At 50.2% G+C, this 16,604-nt stretch overlaps 1 protein-coding gene across 3 annotated transcripts in view; it reads right to left on the bottom strand.

Moving 5' to 3' along the window:
• LOC119194794 (kinesin-like protein KIF13B) overlaps window positions 1–16,604 on the bottom strand; it is a 20,717-nt gene extending 4,113 nt beyond the window's left edge. For 2 of the 3 annotated variants that reach the window (XM_062559484.1, XM_062559485.1), the window contains exons 1-35: window positions 16,468–16,604; window positions 15,564–15,657; window positions 12,680–12,692; window positions 12,514–12,574; window positions 12,147–12,239; window positions 11,813–11,993; window positions 11,087–11,174; window positions 10,874–11,008; window positions 10,464–10,576; window positions 10,268–10,379; window positions 9,917–10,129; window positions 9,730–9,840; window positions 8,922–9,056; window positions 8,707–8,837; window positions 8,141–8,227; window positions 7,790–7,968; window positions 7,271–7,460; window positions 7,001–7,163; window positions 6,241–6,387; window positions 5,882–6,031; window positions 4,998–5,126; window positions 4,581–4,751; window positions 4,334–4,491; window positions 4,024–4,156; window positions 3,749–3,889; window positions 3,622–3,651; window positions 3,435–3,534; window positions 2,939–3,065; window positions 2,271–2,326; window positions 2,050–2,162; window positions 1,292–1,468; window positions 1,120–1,212; window positions 874–1,026; window positions 702–779; window positions 32–125 (exon numbers count right to left, since the gene is read on the bottom strand). In XM_062559484.1, the coding sequence (XP_062415468.1) occupies window positions 32–125; window positions 702–779; window positions 874–1,026; window positions 1,120–1,212; window positions 1,292–1,468; window positions 2,050–2,162; window positions 2,271–2,326; window positions 2,939–3,065; window positions 3,435–3,534; window positions 3,622–3,651; window positions 3,749–3,889; window positions 4,024–4,156; window positions 4,334–4,491; window positions 4,581–4,751; window positions 4,998–5,126; window positions 5,882–6,031; window positions 6,241–6,387; window positions 7,001–7,163; window positions 7,271–7,460; window positions 7,790–7,968; window positions 8,141–8,227; window positions 8,707–8,837; window positions 8,922–9,056; window positions 9,730–9,840; window positions 9,917–10,129; window positions 10,268–10,379; window positions 10,464–10,576; window positions 10,874–11,008; window positions 11,087–11,174; window positions 11,813–11,993; window positions 12,147–12,239; window positions 12,514–12,574; window positions 12,680–12,692; window positions 15,564–15,657; window positions 16,468–16,537 (4,219 nt within the window). In that variant the 5' untranslated portion in view covers window positions 16,538–16,604. Of the gene's footprint in view, window positions 1–31; window positions 126–547; window positions 605–701; window positions 780–873; window positions 1,027–1,119; window positions 1,213–1,291; window positions 1,469–2,049; window positions 2,163–2,270; window positions 2,327–2,938; window positions 3,066–3,434; window positions 3,535–3,621; window positions 3,652–3,748; window positions 3,890–4,023; window positions 4,157–4,333; window positions 4,492–4,580; window positions 4,752–4,997; window positions 5,127–5,881; window positions 6,032–6,240; window positions 6,388–7,000; window positions 7,164–7,270; window positions 7,461–7,789; window positions 7,969–8,140; window positions 8,228–8,706; window positions 8,838–8,921; window positions 9,057–9,729; window positions 9,841–9,916; window positions 10,130–10,267; window positions 10,380–10,463; window positions 10,577–10,873; window positions 11,009–11,086; window positions 11,175–11,812; window positions 11,994–12,146; window positions 12,240–12,513; window positions 12,575–12,679; window positions 12,693–15,563; window positions 15,658–16,467 lie in introns of all 3 variants that reach the window. The other variant, XM_037449185.2, reaches the window with a different exon arrangement.

Here is a 16,604-nt window from a genome sequence, read left to right as displayed (position 1 = left end):
CAAACAGACATCAAAGGGGCTTCAGTCCTACCGGCCTCTGGGTTCAGGTGGTGGCCAACGGAGCTGGGCAGCGTGCGTCTAGATGAAGGAGGTCCGAAAGAGAGGTCCTGGTGGCTCTCCCAGCCCTACGCACACGCACACACACACACACACACACACACACTCTCATGAATCTGTGACCTCTAACAGCCTCTACTGGTGACCAGGGAGAACTGATAGACAACCATCTATCCATCCACATCTCATACTGCTGTTCTTACTCTTTGTAGTGATATCCAGATGTTTCAGTATATATCTGCACCAGTACCGCTGCTTGTAAATTGTCGTTGTCTTCAGAATATTTCAATATGAATTATGTCTATTTTTCCCACCAGACTACAGAAGTGCTGCACACGCATAATGCCTCGTTCCGGTGGGATGAAGCCACTGATTCACGCGTCTAGTCGGTATAATGAGAACCAGAAGACAACAAAGAGAAAAGCAGACCTGGAGGACGTGGACATGATAGGTTAGCAGACAGAGACCAGAGGATTAGTGGACTTCTCACCTTGAAGTCATTGAGCCTGTGAGGAGAGGAGCAAAGATCCAGACTGCTGGCAGACAGCTGGTTAGATGGTTAGAGGCAGGGGGCAGACGGGTTAGCACCAAGCACAAAGGAGCCCACAGTTATGGGGTCAGCGGGGTCACACTTAGTCTCTTACCCGGTTGACGTTGGGAGAGCTCAGGCAGCGCCTGGACGCTTTGCTTCTGACGTCCAGCTGCTCCTTCACAGCCACCTCCTGCACACACACAGACACGCACTCCCGTCACTGCAGCTAACAACTCCACCGTTTCATGGAAAATGGCTGTGGGCGATATAAGCGAAGACCTGACCTGTCTGAGTCTGTCCAGAGTGAGGACGTTCTCCACAGCCAGGACGCTGCGCAGGTATTTCTCTATGGCCGCCTCGCTGGCAGCCGACTGGTCGTCCTCGGTGCTGGCCGCCAGCCTGGCCAGCATCTCCCGGTCCTCCGGGCCGTGGATGTCCTGTGGGGACAGGGCGGGGCTTATTGACGTCACATAGAGACGACGTAGGCGGTGGCGTGATGATGGCTGTGAGGGATTCAGAGTGGTACCTACCCCCGGGATGTTTGAAACGATCTCAAAGGTGACTCCGCAGCCGGGGATGCTGCTGCGCTGAGACATCCTCTTCAGGAGGCTCTGAGCGAAGCCCTGCCACACAGACGCATGGGCTCACATCAACAACGGTACCTCCTGGGGGCTCCTTCCCAGCATGCCTCGGGCCACCCACCTGCCTCCCGGTGACGTTGACGCAGACGCGCTTCCTGAGCACCAGCTGCATGTGGGCCGGGTGGCTCAGCTGCACCACGGCGCTGACCGTCAGGTACACCCTCTGGTCCCCCGGCGCCGCGCGGCTCAGCTGGGGGCACTGGTGGACTGTGGAGTCCCAGGAGGCCTCCACCATCACCTGCAGGAGCACATCCACACATCAATCACGGGTCACAGAGGGGGGGTGATGAGCAGTTTGGGCTTGACATCTCAACCAATAAGAGCTTTTGGAAGTATACAGAGACAGAGACTCTTACAGGGTCACTTTCATTTGAAATCTCTTGTAGCGGCGAGTAGATAGAAGCAAAGTGTGTTTTTAGTTCAGGTTTCTCACCGAAAATGAAGAAAAAGGAAAACAGATACAGAATACGTTTGAACTTTCCTCTTTTAGGATTGTTGCTCTGGATTCTGAGGTTAGCTTGTTTTTCTATACCAAACCAAAATAAACGTTAATGCCTCTGCAGTAGCAAATAGCTTTGGTTTTACATTTTAATTCCCTTAATGTACAAGATCTGATCCTCAATGAATATGTTAACTGCTACTAGTAAGTAGCTGCTGTTAAAAAAGTGCAGAAAATCCAGCACCAATATACGTATATGTATATATAGATATAATATACAGTATGTATAACTATAATAAACAGTGTATATACAAATGTCTTTGAGAAATAGTGAGTAATACTGAGTAGTGGTGTGACTGGTAATGCTGTGGTCCTACTACCTCTGGGTCATAGTGTTTGACAATGTGAAGGTCAAAGAAGTCGTCCTCCTCCTCCCCACTGAGCAGCGCGTCCAGCCCCCCCACCAACGGCAGACTGGACTGGAAATCGTCAGCTGGAGGGAAAACCAGACGGAAGGAAGCGGATTCTTTATTAGCTGATTGGCTGCTTATGAGGTGGGGGGGGGGGGATCGGGGAGGGGGAGAGGGGAGGGGAGACGCACCGCTGAGGTCCAGGAACAGGACGGGAATGTGCGTTTCCATCCCAGGTACAGGAACCCTATGGAGACACCACATGGTCAGCTACGCCGGGTTCAATCCTCCTGAGGGGGGTTAATTGCCCCCCACCCGTGGGGACAGAGGACTTTGGAACCAAGATGAAAACAGTGGTGGTGTGAGATAAATCATGCAAGAAGAGCTGCGCTTATAGTGAGTCCAGAGCGTCACCTGAGCTGATTCTGTCTGAACAAAGCACAAAATGTATCATCATCAACTCAAATGAATTCATTCTGGTATTCTGATCATTTAGTTTAGTGTTAGTTAAGTGATGGTGCACAGCAGAACCTTTTAGAGTAGTATTGATCAAATGTGATGCATTTTAATGTTACAGCTGGTTCAATAGCAAATATCTACTTTGCCACTTCAGTCACTTCAAACTTTAGCTCTTATCTCAAACCTCTACATGTAGTATATGTAGTAGTAGTACATGCAGTACATGTAACAGGTAACTTCACTGGTCGTTTTGGTGTCGGGGTCGAAGAAGTACGAGTTCACCTCACAAATGTGATGGATTCCAAATGGAAATGAAGTACCTTGTTATGGGGTCGTTTGGACGGGTGAACAGGAAGCGTTGGGACCTAAACAAACGGTCGCCTTTTCCCCTGAAACGCACCTCTGCACCGGCGCTCCGGGGATGCCGCTGCCAGCCGGCGGCACGAGAACGGCGTTACGTTCTTCGGTCAACGTGAGGCGGCACTCCAGCAGCTGGGACTCCCTCTCCACGTCATCCTCCGACTTATCTGAGGAGACGTACCGGAGTCAAAACCTGACCAATACTTGATTTTCAGGTAAAAAGAGACCATTTTAATTTAATGTAGTTTAATACCTCACGTTATCAAACTTAGTATTTGTTCTGTAACGCTTATAGGCTTATATATAGAGGCTCAATCTACCAAAATCAAACAGCCATGTGACACCATTTAGAAGTCAGAATGAGTATTATTGTCACATTACTGGCAAAAAACACCTGTTATGCTTCAAAGAGGAAAATAACCAATTAAAAGACTCCAAATTATCCTCCAAATTGATCTTGAGAAAAAACAATTCAGAACGGACAGAAAAAAGCATCATCAGGACCTTCTCTGTGACGCTTGTCTCCACAGCTGTACCTGGTCTGCTAACGATCTTCTGCAGGTGCTGGTCCAGATACTCCTGCCTCTGAGTGAGCATGAGCAGCCAGTGAGCCCTCAACCGCTCCAGGTCTGCCTCCTACACACACACACACACACACGCACACACCGTTACTCTTCTCTGTGATGGGCATGCAGTCACATGTCTGCTAGTTGATCTACTTACCTGGTAGCTGTCCATTTCTTCATCCCCACCCTGACATTTGAATTCAGAGAGAACCAATTAGGGCCAACATGGGTTACAAAAAGATGGTGTTTCATTTAGACAGGGACATTTTAAATGAAACACAAACCCATTGTGATTGGCTGCCTTTAGAGATCTGTCGGACCTTGACGTCTCCGATGGACACGGAGAGGATGGAGGCGGCGACGAGGGGCATGGTGCCCGAGTCTGGTACTGAGCGGACCTCCACCTGGACACGGCGGGACTGACCCTGGTGGGGGGAGGGGGAGAAATAGGGAAGGACCACCAAACAACCTTCAATGGTTCTACAATGCAGACAGGAAGTGGAGATGGAAAACTCCATCAACCAGCAAACTACAGATAGAACCCAATCATCCACGGTACCTGTCTGAGCTGGAAGACTCCTCCTGTACGGACATCTTTAGCAGGAAGTACCTCTACAGCTGTGAACTCTCCTGCCTCGTTCAGCTCCATCAGCTGAACCCACAGCTCCAGGTGTCGGGTCACCTCGTTCCACCTGCGCGCACACACACACAAGAGATTTACAGGGTGGTATTGCTTCTTTAGTAGTAGAGGTACTCCATGTACTGTAATAATACACTGACCACGGAGAAGTACCTCATAATACAACCACAATATGTCAAATTAGACAACCAACATTGGAGGGGCGCTCTGCTGTGTGTGTTTGTGTCACCTCTCCCTGAGTGTGCGTGTCTTAGCCTGGATCACGCCCAGGTCCCACAGAGCCAGGTTCCTGCGATGGTTGGCCTGCTTGTGGCCGTACACCTCGATGGCCACCGCCCCCTCGGCCAAATATTCCAAAAAGTCCTCCGACACCGGCACAGACAACTCCTTTCAAAGTCAGGAATGTTTTCATTTGCATCTTGTATTGTTCACAGTGTTACATTTGCTTTGTTCGTTCAGTATTTGTGGAATGTCACCTTGGTGCTGTCAAAGACCACGGTGCACTCAGGGTCTCTGGAGGAGGAGGAGGAGGACGGCTGCATCTCTGGACCGATGAACACGGACTCCTCCTGCCCCCAGAAGTGGAACTGACAGAAGACGAAGTTGGACAGGTGGCGAGGCAGACCGCTGGCGCGCAGGATCTTCACCTGAGGGAAGACAAGCACAAAGGTTCTCACCTACACCTGAGATGTGCTGGCAGTTGCCTCAAGAAATTGTCTTTAAACACCAAAAAAGCCTGCAGTCAATACGTCTCTCATCACAAGAACAGAGCCAGAGGTAATTACACGCCTCCAGACTCATTTCCACCACCAACACTCAGGTGTGGCGAGCAGATGGTGAATGTGGGAGTCACTCCATCAGTTAACCAACACGTGAATGAAGCTACGTCTCACCACACAGTCCAGTCTGCGCTCTTGTGGGTTTCCGTCTGCGTAGCTCTGCTGGGTGTCAGACCCCCCCGGACCTCCCTCCTCGTGGCCCTCGGTCCGCCGCCACACCTCCACGTGGAGCCGACCCGCCACCTGGCAGCACACGCAGAGCAGCGCCTCGTCAACAAGGCAACACGCCTCGCTCTCTTTAGCACCTTCTACAGTTTGCTTTTGTTCACCAAGAAATGATGTTTGCTAGTCAGTGTCCATACAGACAAGACACCGTAGGCCTTATGACACACTAATTAACGCTGATCAGTAGAATAAGAACGGGTCCAAAGTTTCCATTAAACCTGCATTAATGGAAGTGTGGTCCAGTTCTAGCTCTCCTGCGGCATCGAACATGGCGGCAAATGAGGTTCATGTGCTTGCGTTTTTGGAAAAAGATGATCCTATTATTATTGCCAATTTTACTGAACTATGAAGGGGCCTACACATATCTTATCTTTTTCAAAAAAATCAATCCGCATGGAAAGTTGACAAGATATGGACGCATTGGTCCTAATGTGCAGCCGACTTTCAATCCCCTTTCTTTAGTGTGAAAATGGGCTTCTATAGTTCTGTGAATGGGTAACTCCAGCCAATCCAAAGACATCCATTAGATGTAGAGATGCCATGGTGACTGGCTCCGCCCCCTTACTGTCAAAAAGAACAACAGCGAGGGCGCAGAAAACACCTTCGAGTGCGAGCAGAAAGGCTCACGTTCCGCGAGTGAGCAAATATCTCGCGGATGTTTGATTTACGCGGGCGCATGAACCCGATTTGGTGATTTGCCGCCAAAATTCACACCTGCACAGCCCTCAGATCACAACAAAGTGCCCCTATGCCCCCGGGGGGGGGGCTCCTACCTCTCCCTTCTGGTTGATGATGGGCACAGCGTATTGCAGCTTAACGTCGTGGAACAGGCAGGCGAGGAAAACGTTCGCCACTCCGATCAGACTGTGGTTCTCCTGTTCGTCGAAGAACGGGTCGGCGCGTTTGAAGTAGGACCGCATCACCTGGTTCGGAGAGGAAGAAATCACAATGAGAGGAAATCTCACATGTCTTGTTTAACTGAGGTGGGCATATTTGCCCTTTTTATATCTGCATATTGTTCGCTGCGCTTTATTCTGCCTCCCGTCTTTCAAGCATTTAAGCAACCAGGAATGCAAAATGTTATTCATAAAAGACAGGTCAAATGTATCCAACTCTCCTTCTATGGACTCACAGGGTTGTCTTCATCAAAGTCCTTCCACTCCTGGTAGAGCTCCCTCATGTCCACCAGCCTGTTCTCCATCTTCTCCAAAGCCCAGATCTGCTTCCCTTTACCTTTACGGCGAACCTGGATGGCCGGCTCACTCAAAACTACATCCCGCTGTGAAGGGAGAAGGGAGGGGGGCAGATATTTAGCCTGATTTACCTGTTGACCAGGACAGGAACAGTGTGCAGCAGTGGCTGTGAGGAGTTATACGACTTTAAAACACTTTGCTTCCTATCTGTACTTTGTTGGAGTCAAACTCAGAAGGGACCAGACATGAGAGAGGCTGTGTGTATTAAAGGCTGTGTGTATTAAAGGCTGTGTGTATTAGAGGCTGTGTGTATTAGATGCTGGGTGTATGTCACTATCTGAGGAGGAAAACGTAAAACGTAATCTAGATTGAATATCACCTAAAGGTTTACTACCTTACTACTAATTTTAATCAAAGAATACTACTTTTTGACCTTTTCAACCAAAACACACACATCTCTACATGGATTGCTGTTATTTGAGATGGTGCCATTTTGTTAAATGGTGTTGCACTTGAGCAGCGCCTTTCCACAAAGCACTTTACACTACAATCCTCAACCCACAGACCCTCTGCACCAGGTACAAAAATCGCTTCTGAGTGTCAAGCATGGAAGGGGTTTGGTGCTTTGACGTCTTGCTCCCTTGACGGCTGTTCTGTTGTTTTCATTCATCCGAGTGTCACATGCACACACGCACACACCTTCCTGTTGGCATCCAGGTTGGCAGCAGGTATCTGCAGAGTGACCAGGTACTCCGTCCTCTTGCTCATCTCCTCGGCAATGAAGCCGGCCTCTTGTGCCAGCAGGTTGGCCCGGACTATCTGCTCCTTGAGGCGCCGCAGGCTGCGCGTCATCAACGCCTCTCTGAACCGCAAACGCACAACAAGTTGTACCAAAGCGCCGCCTTCTGCCCTCAAAGGCCAGACTGCCAACAGCAGTCAGTGAAGGTCTCACACAGGGCTTCAGCTCACCGGTCCTCGCTCCAGCGCCGCACGCGCTTCTGGCCCGTTGGCTCTGGAAGGTGGGAGGGCCTCTCCGGGGTCAGCCTGCGGCGCAGGTGCTGCAGCTCCTCTTCGTACATCTGCCTCTGCCGCTCCAGGGCGCAGCGCTTCTCCTCCTCGTGCTGCCTCTCAAGGGTCTGCAAGACCGCCTGCAAAGGGTCTGAGGAGGAGGAGGAGGAGGAGCCGCCAGAGCATGAAGAGAGACCACAGAGGAGTGTGTCTCCTTATCAGAGGAAAAGTAGCATCTATGGGCGATGCTCCTCCTAAAATGTAAATTCAGTCAACTTCAAACAAGTTGACACTGGTTTGATGGACGTCCGTAGTGCTGCAGGCTTAACTCGGCAGCATTTGGGGTCTAAATATTTGGATGATAAAGCATCACCCCCCCCCCCTCATGCCTCCCAGGAGGTTTCATGTTAGACACTAGAGCAGTCTCGGAGGTGTGGTCACTGGACCCATGCAGACGCGCTGTGAGGAAGTCCGACTCACCGTTGTGGCCCATGCCTTTCATCATGACTTCAGCCTGAGCAAACTCGTAGCCAAAGCTCAGCTCGCTGGCCGCGTCGGAGTCCGCCTCCAGCCGCTCGGTGCTCAAACACGCCTTCAGGGCGGCGCCGCCGTCCTCGTCCTCACCCCCTGTGTGGACCATGTGTCTCGGCAGGTTGATTCTGCACGTGTCCATGAGGGGGCGACGGTCGGATGGGAGACAGCGAGTGATGGGAAAGAGGAAGAAGTGGGATGAGAGAGAGCAGTCTGATCACATGTTAACAAATGCAGTCTAGACTCGTTGGTGCTAGAAATGACACATTTCTAGAAAGGTTTGCATTCAAAGTGACTGACCTGAAGAAGTGGTTGTTTCCCCACAGGATGCGGTCGCCATGGTGAAGCTGCACTGGGCTCGAGACTGCAGCACCATTCACACACGTTCTACAGGTGGAAGAAAAGGACGGATTATCACTCTGCTGAGAAAAGAACTGAAAACATGTATTGGACCATTTCAAATGCCAATTGTTCATCTCATCAAGTGTATGTTGGTTGCTTAATAAAGCCTCTGATTTAGATTATTTCCTTTTTTGTTCCTTTGGCTTCAGTCAATGAAAGACACGTGTTCCTGGACGTAAGCGGTCACAATAAATATCCTTTTGATATATGTGCAAAGACATAATGTGTTGTATCGTCATTAAACGCATGAGAGCCTTGATGCTGAACCCATGCTGTACAGTTTTAGGGTGTGAAAGACTCTTTAGGAGAGATACTTGGTCCCAAATGGTCTGTCCTTATCTGACATCCATTAAAGCAGGACGTTATGCTCCAGCCTCTGAGATAAAAATAACGTGGGTCTTCATGAACAGAATGTTTTGAAGAGCACAGCGATGGATCAAACACGGCAGGGGTTCGGTGCACACCGAGCGTTGCGGTGAGGACCGAGCACCACGCCGCCGTCCTCGCTGATGTCGATGACGCAGTGCTCGGCTTGGATGGCCATCCCGCACAGCTGGATGTCCTGCGAGTCGGCCGAGCCCACACGCGTGTGCTCCTGTGACAACAGATCGGTCGGTTACCAGATGTGTACGCTTCATTATTCTGTGCAGCCACATTGCTCTGTGTGTGTGTCCAGAACCTTCAGATAGTAGACCAGCAGCTCGTTGAGGGCGGGGTCAGCGTTGAGGTTGACCAGGAAACACTTGTCGTCCACCACTCGGATACCAGAGGACTGCAGGGAAATACCCAGACTCTCCAGCTGCCTCTGACGCTCCTTCAGGAAACAGATTTCATGCATGTTTAACACATGAATGGATCGGTTGCTTTTTCTATTCTTCAGCTGCAGCCTGATGAAAGAAATGTGGGGGTGAAAAGAGAAGGAACTGGGAATGCTGTGGGAAAAAAAACCACACTGAATAACTTGAGGGAAAGGGCAACTGGTGCATTTTTCAACCTGGACCCTACTTGCTCACTTGCTCTTAGTGTCGCGGTGACTAACGACCCAGTACTGCGGGAGAGCTGTGCATACCTTAAACTTTAAATGTGATCGCTCGGGGCAACTCCTCACAGGCTCTGTAGGTCAGCTGGAGGTATTTGTTGTTGAATCGAGGAGTCTACAGATTCCCACTGAGCAATGACAACTTGTTGTGTTTTTTAAACACGACAAACAGACAACAATCCTCCCTCATGTGGCAAATGGTGCACAGCAGCCCACTAAGTGTTCTCCTCCACTGCTGGTCCCTTTACTCACTGGCACAACCACAGGGGACAAGGCCCAGGGTGGAGACTACACGGGGTGTCCTTTGGAGTTAAATCCATCGGAAGGACAAAATCAATCTGCAACGACACGCACTTTAATTGCATCTCCTCCGTTGGAATGAAATGTACATTTTTTAAGGCTGACCAGAACGAGGCAGAGACCGAATGTGTGTGTGTGTGTGAGAGACCTGTGCAATGGCCTCCGTCTTGGTCAGCTTGTCCTCCCAGGTAACGGTCATCTCTTGGATGAGTTTCTCAGACTCCTCCAGTCTGTCCTTCAGCTCGGGGGCCTTCATGGACTGAGAGGGACAGAAACTGCGTCAGTGCTCTGCGCAAATTGACGTCGGCGTCCTTCAATATTCACAGCGATTGAACCTCGGCCTCGGTGAGCTGCTCCTTCAGTTTCTCCACCTCCTCGCGGAGCTCTCGGATGATCCTGGCGTTGGGGTCCTCGTTGACGACGGCGTGGTTGACGATGCTCTTGGCCCTGTCGGCGTAGCGCAGAGTGGACAGAGTCTCGTCGTAGTTGTCCGCCGAGGGGCTGATGGTGGCGACCATGGCCGTGCGGCTGTTCCCCCCCAGGCTGTCCTGCAGGTAAAGACCATACCACACCTTTGAGTGGACAAAACACCTGAAGCTACCTGCACCGAAAGCGGGCAGAGATTACAAAGCCTCAAAGGAGCAGAGCCTTGACACTTGAGTCCAAAGTGCGTGTTAGTTTGGTACCTTGAGCAGCCAGGTGAGCACAGAGTCTCTGTAGGGAACAAACTTGCTCTTGTACTTCCCTGCTCCCTGGTCAGCCAAGGCAGAGATAACTAAACCCAGAGTACTGAGGGACCTGCAGGGAGGGGCAGAAAAGGGTCCCAGATGAACACAGCCGGATCTCCTGGTCCAGCTCGTACATCTGTTCCTGTTCCCTCACTTATTGATGTTGCTGCCTTCTTTCAGACGTTCCCCCGCCGCGCCGGTCTTCGCCGCCCGCTCGCTGCCAGCGAGATCCACCAGGCTCAGCTTGCTGACCTTCTCTCCGCTGGTCTGCAGCACAAACACAACGCACGTCACACCTCAGGAAGAGGAGCTTCACCGTAGGCCACCTACAATCACGGAGGGTTGGATGGGTCCGGCTGTATGAGCTTCTTCTCCATGGTGGACGGATGGAGAAACCAGCCGGAGCACCATCACAGGGGCGTCGCAGATGGACATTCTATATTTAGACTATGTACACCACCTGACCTCCCTGACAGGGGCCCAGGCTCTTATCTATGCTCCATTTTAAGCTGCCTTCTATTTAGTTTGTTTGTGTCACTAGATGCGTGGCAGTGTGTGCTGTACCTGGGACTTCAGGTCCATGAGGGTGTGCGTGAGGATGATGTTGAACACAGCGTGGGATCTGCTGCTCTCCTCGTTCATGTTGGTTGCTGCCACTGTGCGGGATTTGTTCCCCTCCGACATCAGAGACTCGATGTCCTGTCGGAGGCAGGAACACAGGACTCTGCCTTAAACAACGCTGTTGGCAGCACAGATTCCACATGGTTCATAGAGTACCTTGTAGCAGGCCACGGCCAGGCGCGACAGGCCGTCGACGTACGGCCCCATCACCTTGTGCTCCCGCACTCTCAGAGCTTGTCGATTTCTACACAGAACAGACGGTGGTTCATCGTCTACTTCTCAAACAAACAAAAACTTTTTCATGAAGGGACCTTTTCTTTTTAAAATGGTTTACTGGATGGCTCAAACCTCCAAACAACACATCTGAAAAAGACAACTGTGTTTTCCCAATCCAATATGTTTAGTACTGTTATTGAAAACTGTTTCCCACGGCTCAGAACGTGGTTTTAAAAATAACCAACATCTTTTTTCTCATAGACCTTCCACCTCCTTCTCCATCACTCTGTCTCACATCGCAGATCGCTGTCATGAACAAACAATCAGACTCAATCATTCCATCACATGATGAGAAGATAAAAGACAAAGACTAGAATGTTCAGTAGAAAAGGTTACTTTAGACAAAAGGAAATAAATTGCTGACAATATAATGAGAAAGCACTTGGAGCTCGATTATGAAAGCAACCAGCATGTTTGTCTAAAGAGCTAGACTTAACCTTTTAAAGGTCGGTGAACCATCTGCACACGCATTGATAGCAGGTAAAGTGACTTGAGGCCATGTTTAGATTCATAGCCTTGTAACATGACAGCTCCAATGACTCTCCTCATCATGTGATGCATGTGACTTCCTGGTTTCAAGCCATCTGGACCAAACCGTTGGCTCACCCTTTGGGGTCGAGCAGGTCTCGGACCTTCTCGTTGTAAATCTCCATGTAGGAGACCTCCACGGTGAAGCCCTCTCCCTCCCGGGCCTCCCCCACGGTCCTGCTGAACAGGGAGCTGCTGAGCCGGGGGATCAGACCGGGCTGCTCCGACGAGCCCATCATGGTGTACGACTTCCCAGAGCCTGCAGTGTACAAATCACAACATCAAGCACACAGGGAAACAGATGAGTTAGCGTCGCTCAGTGAGACACACCCCCTGAACAGAGAGGTCCCCATGACCCAGGACCCAGGAACCAGCTGCACCCTTTGGTTCACACGGATCCAAAGCCACTTGCCTGTCTGTCCGTAAGCAAAGATGCAGGCGTTGTAGCCCAGGAAGGCGTTGTCCAGCAGGCTCTCCCCGAGGCACTGGAACACCACGTCCTGACCTTCACAAGCAGCAGAGAACACACGGCAACAACTCAAAGGCCACGCTGCTGCACACTACTTAGTAACAAAGGGAGCCCCGCTGTTAACACCTAGTGCCTCTGACACCGTCAGCACGCAGCGCCAAGCTAGAGGTGAACAGGGGGCAACCGGAGGGTCCCTTTCTTGGACTCTATAAATAGTTCACAACACGAGGACACGTTTAAGAAGTGAGTCATGAGCCTGCGGAGTCACTCTCAGCCGAAAAACTCAAAAAGGTCAAAAGGCAAAACCCACCTGCAAACTTGTCCTTCTGAGATTCATCTATGGACCAGAAGCAGTGGTCATAGGCGAAGACCTGAGGACGAGACACACACACACACACACACACACAGGCGTAGAGAAGACATTTGGGCCTTGAAACGTGTCGGTATAAACTGATTGGGTTTAGTTTGGTACTTACCTTCGGCTGATTTCTGAGGGAAACCAAAAGAAGAAGAAAAACAGCATCAGCTGACAATCGGTGCTTGAATAAAACACGTGTTTAAAAATATTTGAAGTCTCCGTCACCAGGTTGTGAGTCCTCACAGCAGAGGAGAGAACGTGTGAAAATATGTATGACGTGGCCACACTTTGAACACCAGCAACACGCAGCATGAACTCGTGAACATTGATGGATGAGGCTCCCAGAGGCCTTGACATTCCTTTAAATCAGAGTCAGCTCAGGTCCTGAGTCCCAGCTAGTGGATGTCAAACGTTACTTCTTCACCCTTCCCACCCGGGGGGGGGGCAGAGGACTTGGGGTCAGTAGCCAATTGTAGCTGTTGTTCTGATGCTTGTATGTAAGTATTATAACGTGGTAAATGGATGCCTTAGAGAGGAGAAGAACTGTTTCCCACTGATGCAGCACAGCCTGAGGCTTTCATAGATGATGAATACCTCCAATCACCAGCTCTACATGTTGCACTTTACATCCAGTCAGGGTGAACTTTGTTGACCTACATTTGGCAGGAAGTACCCTCCAATGTGTTCTAAAGGTACTGCGACCTCCTGAGCTGACCAAACAGGAAATAAGAGTAAAGCATGGATGGGCTTCCAAAGGGGCCTCTCAGGCACAGGGGTCACGTGACCCCAAAGCCAGACGGATGCAGGGACATTACTGACTGAGCTCCTTTGCTCGAGATACCGTGATCTTACTCCCATTTAACACCAACTCCCGGATGAGTGCGCTGTGCCAATGTTGTGACCTGATCCTCTCAACAGAAAGCAAGAAAACCCTGCAGAAGCTGACACGACCCCCCCATCAAAGCCGGAGGAGTAAGGGGGGAGAGTTCCAAGAACACCAGGTGCTCCAATGGTAGCAAAGACTCTGACTAATGTGGCCCGTTGTGAATGGAGTGGAATGTGAGGCGCTGTGGAGACAGAGCCTCCCCTCACCGCCCGCTGCTTGTTGGGCTCGTCCCACTGCAGGAAAACAACGGCTTCCAGTCGGCCCAAACTAATCACCGCATTCCAGCGAGCACACGCCAAATGTCATTATCAAACATGCTCCGGTGCAGCTTTGTGGACTCAGCCTACTCGCTTCTACTGGTGTCTACTGGTGTCACTGTTGTTCAAAGGCAGGTCACATGACTACAGGTGTGCAGAAAGGGGCCTTGTGGTGACGGGTCAGGAGGTAACCTTTGGTTGTCTGCAGGGCAAATGACTCCACCTCGGTCTAGATTCATTACAACCTGATGTTCATTTAGAGCAGGCCATACAGCAGGTGATGCTTTAGGGGGCGGGGCTACATTATGATTGATGGGTCACTACCGCTATCAGAGTGGTATAAACAGTACATAACAATACAGGAGACATGAGCTTAAAAGAGCTCAAATTGATCACCAAATCACCAAAGCAAATTGATTTAGGGATTACAAATATCCCTCCTGTATTTGGGTTTGTGTCCACAACCTGAAATTCCACCTTCAGGATGACAAAGAGAATCTTTTGGGCAAAGCTTTTCAAGTTGGCCACTAAAAATGTAGAAATGGGTCAGACGCAGATTGTAATGTTAGTTTTGATAATGACCGTACTTAACTTGAGGAAGCCAGTCTGCAGGGACGCCCCCCTCCCTGAGCGTGTGACCCTACAATAACACAGAGTTTGCACTGTTTGGGGTTTTGGAAAAGGGAAAAAGAAGCCTGTAAATGAAGTCCTGGAGACACGCACTGGAAGCTGGACTGAAACAAGGCCTCCCCATGTGGGACTTGGCCATAATTCCTCTCCTGGGCTGGCAAGGACATTCCTGAGATAACCCAGCAGTCACTGGAGCAGCACGGGGGGGTCAGCAGGTCCAGGACCAACGACGTGCAGAAGTGCTGCACATTGTCATCCTCGAGGATAGAAAACAGGAAACATGTGTTTCTTTTTGCGTTCAGTGTTTCACTTTGCAAACATTCATTTTCCATGTGCTGACTTATGGTCAGTTCAGAGGTTGGTGGAAGCAGACCTGAGGCTTTATCACCTTGAGGGTCTGACAAGCCTGGTGGCAGCCCCCCGGGGTGCCGCTACATATTAACACCCCCCCAGAGGCTCAGATCAGTTAGACCTGTCAGGCAGGGTGCTGACTAAGCACAAAACCTCAATGACCCAGACAAAAAACTGAGCTGTGCTCATAATAAAACCCAAACTAGAGTAATCAGGCCTTAAAGCACAAAGCGATGCTCTGCAGTTCAAGATCGCTTCTTACTTGCTGAACCTGAGAAACCTGTTTCCATTGAGCCCCAAAGGGGAAGCGGAAGTATGTCAGGTCAAAACACACACACAAAATATGGACTACTGGACCCTCTTTCCACTAGGAAGGAGATGCATACTCTCAGTTACTGCAGGGGGTTATAAGAAGTCATCTTACTGGACGAGGTAACCTGAGCAGGACGCAGCCACCTGCGCTGCTCTGGGTCACCACATTCTTGAGCAAAACGCTTGACTTTGTTCCTACTCCTTGGCTACCTGAGCAGGATGGAGCTGAAACAGACGGGCCCTTTGTGAAACACGCAGGAAGGACACAGAGGGGGGGTTCGAATGGAAGGAGTGATAGGGCGAGGCCTGGAGCTGAGCTTCTTTGAAGGACAAGTTGGTTCCAGTCTCCGTAATCTCTCTGTTCCCGAGGAACTTAACACGCAGTGCGATGACAGCTCTGAATGAGAAGAGCACCGACCAGAGAGTCCAAAACAAATGTTTCCTCTACTTTCTCAGGTCCAGCCTGAAGTCATCAGAACTTTGGAGCCCAGAATGTTTTTGCATCCAAACATGACAAGACAAAGCTGCTGAATGAGCCCAAAGCTGGACGGGACTCTGCGGCTTACCGGCTGTCTCCTTTGCTGACCCCGGTGATGGTCGGATGCAGGACCGTCTGGTTCCCCTCCATCTCCACCACACATTTTGTCTGTAGTTCTTTTTCTGGATGAAACAGAATGAGTAAGTGAGTAAACAGGACAACAGAAGCACGTGCAGTGAGCGAAGGCCCTTTAAAGAGCGCGTGCTGAACTGAGTGGTGATTCGGACTTTCCTCGGCCGTCACAGGGAGTGACCAGCACAACGCGGAGAGGCAGGAAATGGGTTTATTGGTGGTGATTCAGCCCGGGACTCGCTGCGCAAACACTGCAGCCACTTTACCACTCCAAGAGCAGATAATTGGAAAAGCAGGCTCAGCGTAACGCTTCCTCATTCCTACCTTCCATACAAGGTGAAGAAGAGGCGAGGCGCTGAACCTTCCTGTCGGAGCAGGATCTTGCCACACGTGTGTTGAAAGACTTTCTGCTGTTACACCTAAGGGCCCGTGAGCCACTTATGGGTATATTGGCAGAAATGGAGAGTGTCTCTTTAGGATTACCCAAAAATTGTGTTTTTGTGTCCTTTAATATATGAACATAGGAGTGGATCCTCCTTGTAGAGACAACTGTCATCTTCCCACAACAGACCCGACTAGTAAGAAAGAAAGAGATCAATAAGAGAGAAACCAAAGAGAGAGACGAATAAGAGACACTCATAATAAATAGAAACCAGAAAGAGAGAGATTAATAAAAGAGACTAATAATAAATAGAAACAAAAAAGAGATTAGTAAGAGAGACGAATAATACATAGAAACCTAAAAGAGATTAATAAGAGAGACTAATAATACATAGAAACCAGAAAGAGAGAGACTCATAAGAAAGAGAGACTAATAAGAGAGAGACCAGGGTCCCACGGGTGTCCGACATTACACTCACCCCTCCGGTTCATCGGTCTCACGCGCACAGCGACCTTCACGTTGGACTCGTCGAGGTTCTTGTCCTCCATGGTGCCACCTGACTCGAGGTCAACAAAAGCGGTACAATATTAACTCAGCAGGAAGAGTTACTTTAAA

This window comes from Pungitius pungitius, chromosome 20 (genome assembly GCF_949316345.1).
Source record: "Pungitius pungitius chromosome 20, fPunPun2.1, whole genome shotgun sequence".
Classification (NCBI taxonomy): Eukaryota; Metazoa; Chordata; class Actinopteri; order Perciformes; family Gasterosteidae; genus Pungitius; species Pungitius pungitius.
This window is presented reverse-complemented; position numbering and strand designations above follow the sequence as displayed.